This window comes from Puma concolor, chromosome E1 (assembly GCF_028749965.1).
Source record: "Puma concolor isolate L17-30 chromosome E1, mPumCon1.1.hap2, whole genome shotgun sequence".
NCBI classification, from domain to species: domain Eukaryota; kingdom Metazoa; phylum Chordata; class Mammalia; order Carnivora; family Felidae; genus Puma; species Puma concolor.
In genome coordinates, this window is record NC_141680.1 from 16,047,780 (window position 1) to 16,054,917 (window position 7,138).

Consider the following 7,138-nt stretch of genomic DNA (forward strand, 5'->3'; position numbering starts at 1 on the left):
AAGATACCTTAAAAAGCAAAACTCTCCCTCTAAAACTATAGACCTCCTTTGGAGCATTTTACTGCTCAGTTCTCTTTATTGAAGCATTTCTCATGGAGCTTGTGGGTAGATTTTACAAAACAAAAAAACCAACAACTATAAAGTACTGTTGAGTCTCTTGAAGAGGTGAGGTTATTGAGAAAGAGTATTTTGACCCAAGATATACATGAAAGCTTGAAAATCATTTAATAGTTATGGTTACCTTGGCTGTCTACTTTCAAGAGCTTATTTTAGCATAAAACTAGTTTTACTGTGCGCATCAGTTTTTTCATCCTGTTTACCATTCAGGACCATGGTCCAGCAGCACCTCTTGGCTTAGGGGTCTCAGGTGTTAAGGGTGGTAGAAGTCTTTTGCCTGTCTGTGGTTAATACCAATTGTAGCAAATATAAGAAGTCTTTATGCTTGGAATGATGCCTTTGTTTGTGACCACAACAGCCTGACTAGCCAGTATGCAATAATTAACTCATTCTTCTTTGTAGGTGAAGAGCAGAATAAAGAAGCGCTGCAGGATGTGGAAGATGAAAATCAGTGAGACATAAAAGCCAACAAGAGAAACCATCTCTGACCACCCCATTCCTTCCCATCCCACCCCCATTGGAAATTCCCCCATTGTCACTGAGAACCACCAAATCTGACTTTTACATTTGGTCTCAGAATTTAGGTTCCTGCCCTGTTGGTTTTTTTTTTTTTTTTTTAAACCGTTTTCAAAAGTTCTTAAAGGCAAGAGTGAATTTCTGTGGATTTTACTGGTCCCAGCTTTTAGGTTCTTTAAGACACTAACAGGACTGCATAGAGGCTTTTTCAGCATTACTGTATTGTCTCCTGCCAGGTGGGGCAAGATCACCATTAGAAATGGAAATGATATTTGAAAGCTATTAGACTTCTAGGTGACGCGAGCATCTAAGAGAGAGGTTAATCACACTATGAGGCATTGTGGTATTTTTCCTTTTTCTAATTGTTTAAATTGAATTTTATACCAATGTTTAAAATTAATTGGGTGTTAGCTTGAGGTGGTTAAAAGTTGTTCGGAGAGTTGTAATGGTTTTGCTGTAAAAAGTGTTTCAAACTCTGCTGAAATGTTGCTGAAAAGCATGGTGCTGGTAACAGTTCAACAATCCGTGGCTGCTCATTCTTGCCTACTTTTACTCTCCCTCTAAAGCAGGTTAGCATTGAAGGTGGTATGGAAAAGCCTGCATGCGTGTTCAATTCTTTGTTTCTTCTCCTTCCCTCTCCCCCCCGGGCCCCCCCCGTCCCTACTTCGCTCGCTCAACCTCTTTTGTTCAGTATGTGTAACTTGAAGCTAATTTGTACTACTGGATATCTGACTGGAGCCACAGATACAGAATCTGTATTGTTCTTACTGAAACACAGCATGGAATTAACATTAAACTTAAATAAAACAAACCTAAATTAAAAATGCCAAATATTATTGCGCCTCCATCCTTTATCTTTCTAAAATAAAATCTCTAGTCCAAACACATTGACAGTATTGTTTTCCTGAATGTGGAAAGGTCTCCCCTCCCTTTTCTTCGTAAATCACTTGTCTGTTTCCCCAAAGATGATGTGTATTTTTAGAAAAAGAATTTTTTTTTTACTTGTAACCTGGTTGTGAAGAACACTAAGAAACACCAAGTCACTTCATTACTGTCCTCTCAACCAGGTAGCAACACGGTATTTATTTTAATCATAAAAGGACAAATTCATACTTAAGGTATAATTATGGATCATTTTCTAGCATGGAATTTTGGGTTATACAACTAAATAAGGCTGAATGTGTCCAAATAATCCTCCTTACTTAGTCTGAAGTAAAATTACCTTAGCCCCCACTACCACTCCAAAGGTCAGTGGCAGAAGCAGAAAAGAATACTTTTCGTTCTCAGTAGTACATGTACACGTGGTAGAAGTCTGTAGCCGTTCCCCTTACTAGAGACAGTGTTAAGTAGTTTTTTTCAAAAAATAGTCTGTACAGCGTGTATAGGTATTTAGCTAATACAGATCATTCTGTATTCCGCATTTAGATTTAATTTGAATGACAGTGTAACATGGATGTACTCCTGATCTTTTCTTAACTAGTTGACTCCCTTTGGACATTCAGATTGTTTCCAGCATTGCTATTATAAATGGTGCTGCATTAAATATCCTTGTAACTGCACTTAAATATTTGCATGTGTATTTGATACATTTCTAGGTTTCCTGTGTCCGAGAACATTAACTTTTCTACTGGTAAATATTGTCCATTTCCCTCCAAAGGGGTCGTGCCACTTTATAGCCCCCCTCTTCCCTATCAGCAGTATAAGAATATCCGCTCCATCATCACACTTGATTTGTTGCTACTAAATGAGGTGTTGACACCACAAGTGTATATATCCTGGCTTCTCGGTAGAGAAGACTTAGGAAATTAACAGAATAGTAATGTGTCTTAGTAGTTTTTATCTTATGAAAATATATGTGTATGCCCATAATTAGAATAAGTAATTAAGATTTTTGTGTTAATGCTCCTCCATTAGATAGTTGGAGACATTTGGGGTTACGTCCAAGAGATTTTCAGGTTGATTTTTTTGTTTTTTTTTCCAGCGGCAAAGTGGCCAACTGCCTGCTGCATCTAGATCAAAACTGAAGGAATTCATAAAATTGTATTACACATTTTTAAACAAAGTTTTTTAATGTTTATTTTTGAGAGAGAGAGAGGGAGACAGTCTGAAGCAGGCTCCAGGCTCTGTCAGCACAGAACCTGACGCAGGGCTCAAACTCACGAACTGTGAGATCATGACCTGAGCTGAAGTTGGATGCTTAGCCAACTGAACCACCCAGGCACCCCTCTATTACACATTGTTAAAGATAATGGCATTCAGCGTTTTGTAGTCTGTTCCCATACTAAACACGAATGCACAAATGCCTGGATTTGAGTCAAACACATAGGTAATTTACAACATGGCATGGCTTGTGGAGGTGATGTTTGTCAACTTAGATCATCACATGAGTTTGTTTAGTTAAAAGGGTTCTCTAGTTGGTTCTGTGGATGGACTTCATTATATAATGTAGTCCACAAACTCAGGATGCCAGGAGCATGCTCAAGAATGTGATGATCTTGATACGGAGAGAAAAACCAATGAAGGCACTTGGGAAGGATTGTGGTGATGGGTACAGGTCTTTGGATCTCTGTCAGAAGTTGGAAGACAGGGAAGACTGCAGAAAGGGGACAGCCCTTGTAAGGACAGTATCGCTTCCACTTCTATCTGTGGTCTGGAAAGGTGGAGTTGTTTCAGCTCTTGGTTGAATGCTCTGAGGATCAATTGGTTTCAAGAGAAACTTGAGTTACCATTACAATTCGAGTGCAATTTGTTTCAATTATAATTCTTAGTGCTTTTCTTTGAAAAAAGATGTTTTAAACCCAAAGTGTTTTTTTTTTTTTTAAATATGTCTCTATATCCATACTTGGGTTTGAAAAAGATGTTTTAAACCCAAAGCTTTTTTAAAATGTTGGGAGCACCAATGAATGTATCTATGCTTGGGTTCTGGAACCGATGGCCAGAAAAGCAAATCCTCCAGAGTTATATTTTGCTTCTAGGAAGATAAGCATGAACTTTATGTCAGATCATAGTAAGGGGAAGGTGATGGAATAAATGTAGAAACATCTAACTTGGCTTCTGCCTCAGACAAATGCCACTTTGAGAGCTATTAATAAGGAAGACCCCAAATTGGCTGCTATACTAATGATTGTAGGACTGTAGGAGCTGGAGCATGCTGAAAAATGGCGTTTCATTTATTTTTTATTTTGGAGAGAGAGAGAGGAGGAGCATGAGCTGGGGAGGGGCAGAGAGGAGACACAGAATCTGAAGCAGGCTGTAGACACTGAGCTGACAGCAAGAGCCCGTGTGGGACTTGAACTCCTGAACTGTGAGATCATGACCTGAGCTGAAGTCGGGTGCTTAACCAACTAAGCCACCCAGGGGCCCTGAAAAATGGCATTTTAAAGGTGAATCTTGCTTTGTTTGGGAAATGGTAATTATTAACCCTGTCTTGCTATATATATGTCATTTGAGGTACTAATCTTGTAGTTGGTACATAATATGCAGTTAGTATTTAGTACTGGCCATATGCAGGCACTGTGCTCATTATTAAACAGTGTCTGTGATCTAGCACATAAATAATAGTTTGGTGAGTTGTCACCTGCATTTTGCAAATAGTAAACCAGGGAAAAGTTGAACTTGCCCAAAGCCACACAGCTAACTGTATTCAAACAGGATTAATAGTTAGGTCTGTATGACTACAGAGGCTGTGTTCTTAACCATTAAGCCATTCTATCTTTTTGCTCTTTATCAAAACTCTTAATGTTTTATTGAAATACTGTGTTTTCTCTATTTTACAGTGATCATTTAAAAAATACATTTTAACCTTTCTGAGATCATTTGTTTTTCAGTTGATAAACGCCTTTCAAAAGCTGTAATATATGAAGAGGTGAGCCCTGTGCTGTCTCAGTTACTACTTTAGGGAAGACCCGGGGTTGGCACTCTTGTATGATCAGCTGACTGTGTCAGGTTGTAGGTACAGGCCTGCTATGTATAAGGGAGGGCTGAAAACTGTTACTCTTAAAAAGTGCTTTGCTCTTTGGACATTTACTTTCTTTCATAATTGAAGTAATGTGTACTTGCACAACCCAGGCAGTATGAATCCTGTTCGGGGGCTACTTCTAAAGCTGCCATTGACCATGCTTCCAGTTGTGTTGAAACTCTTGGCAGTCCTGCTTCCACTCTATATTGCTTGTTTCTAGGTCTTTCACAAAGACCCTTTTTTTGCTATTTAAAATTCTGGTGCTTATAAGTCTTCCTTTCCATTAATAGCACATTTGTAGCCTTGATAACAGGTCTTTGCAACTGCTGAGCCCCCTCAGAATTTGCTTTTGATGGAATTCTAGGAAGAAACAACTTTAAGAGCATTCCCTCCCCCCCCCCAACCTTGTTCCTCTTTAAAATGTTAGTCAAAACATTTAAGAGATGCTAATTTTCCTTTGGTAAAGATTATAATTGGCAAAGATGATTAGATTTCTAGAATAATCTATATGTAAATTGTATGTAGAGAAACATTCTCCTATACTGTCGGCATTCTTTTAAAGCAAATTTCATATTCAAGTATAAAGAAAATAGATCAAAAGCCTACAGCTTAATGAATTTCCACAAAGGGAATACACTGTTTAACCATCACTTGCATCAAGAAATAGAACAAAACCAGCATCCTGGAAGACTCCCTCATGCCCCCTTCTCAGTCATATAGTTCTCCCCTTACTCCAACTGAAACCAGTGTCTTGATCATAGCCTTTGTTTGGTTTTGCCTGTTTTTGAACTTGATGTAAATGGAATCATACAGCATTTTTCCCCCTCTCAACATTCTGTGAGATTACTCCATGTAATAATAGTAATGTAATATCCTGAATAATAGTGTGTTTTCTGTTGTATTAGTATACCATTATGTATTTTATGGATGGACATTGGATTATTTTCAATTTGGGGATGTTACTAGTGATGATGTTATGGACATTGTACATCTCTTTTGGCATTTACATGTATGCATCAATGTAGCATATATACTTGAGAATGGACTTACTGGGTTATGGGGAATATGTATGTTCAGCTTTTGTAGGTAGATAATGCAAAAACAGTTTTCCAAAGTAGTTGTGCTGTTTTCAGTCCTACCAGCAGTGTGAGAGTCCTAGTTGCTCCACATGGTCAGTGGCATTTGGTATGGTCACTGGTTTTAGTTGTAGTCTTCTGGTGGATATGTAGTGGTCATTCTGGTTGTAATGGCATTTTCCTGATGACTAATGAGACTGAGCACTAAAATCTGTTTACTGGACATTTGGATATCCTCTTTTCTTAAATACCTTCTTTTGCCTGTTTTTCTGTTGGGTTGTCATTTTCTTATTGATTTGTAAGAAATCTGTATATTTAGGAATAGGGTATGTTTTTGGGGTTGTTACTGCAGTTGCCTTCTATCATTCTATGCCTTGCCTTTTCATTATATTGATGTCTTTTGACAAAAGGGATCTTAATTTAGTCTAATTTATCCATATTTTCCTTTAAGGTAAGTGCTTTATAGGTTTTATTTAAGAACTGTTTGCAAACCTCAAGATCATTAATCTTTTATGTGTTTTTTCTAGAAGCTTTGACCTATCACATCTAGATCTGGAATCTCCTAGAATTTGTTTTGTATATGGTAATAGGGAGATGTTAAAAGTAATATTTTCCTGTATGGATATTCAGAAGCGCCAGTGTTGGTCTATTTGTCTTAGTGCCAGTACACTTATGTTCAGTATCTGGTAACATGAATCCTCCAGTTTTTTGCTCTTCAAGACTGTATTGGTTATTCTTGGCTCTTTGCATTTCCATACATATTTTAGAATCGGCTTGTCAATTTCACTAGTAGAACAGCAGTAACAAAATCTGTTGTGATTTTGGTAAGCATTTTATTCCATAAATATATGCTCAGAGAATTAACATCCTTACACAACTATGTCTTTTGATTCATGAACAGAGTATATTCTTCCATTTCTTTAGATTAAATTTTTTTTTTCCAATTCTGTAGTTTTCTTTGTAGAGGTCTGATATCTTTTACTGGCCTTATTCCTAGGTTTTTTTTTTTTATGTTATTGTAAATAGTATTTAATTTTTTTCATTTTCATATTGTTGCTGCTTAATATTGACTATTGTATACTATCTCATACTCCATGACCTTGTTAAATTAATTTATTAATTCCAACAGTTTGATGTAGATTCTGAGACAGTTTTTTTGTTTAAGATTTTAGTTTTAAGTAATCTCTACACCCAGTAGTGGGGCTTGAAAGAATCACATGCTCTACTGATTGAGCCAGCCAGGTGCCCCCTGAGATGTTTTTTTAGAGGATTATCTGACAGTATAAATGAAAGTTTTAAACACCTGCATCCTTTGCTTGTGTGTGTATGGTCACAAGTATATGCAAAATATGTTCATTTCAGCATTATAATAGCATATTAGAAATAACCTAAATGCCCATCAATCATGGTATATCGTTACTATGTGCACCATGTTTTTTTTTTTTTAAAGATAAACCATTTCTTCTAATAC

General features: G+C 37.0%; 1 protein-coding gene across 4 annotated transcripts in view; it reads left to right on the forward strand.

The window, feature by feature from the left end:
* YWHAE (tyrosine 3-monooxygenase/tryptophan 5-monooxygenase activation protein epsilon) overlaps positions 1 to 1,464 on the forward strand; it is a 55,440-nt gene extending 53,976 nt beyond the window's left edge. For all 4 annotated transcript variants that reach the window (XM_086686376.1, XM_086686375.1, XM_086686373.1 and 1 more), the window contains one exon: positions 520 to 1,464. In XM_086686376.1, coding sequence (XP_086542502.1) covers positions 520 to 572 — 53 coding nt within the window. In that variant the 3' untranslated portion in view covers positions 573 to 1,464. The remainder of the gene's footprint in view (positions 1 to 519) is intronic.
* Positions 1,465 to 7,138: the final 5,674 nt, after the last annotated feature.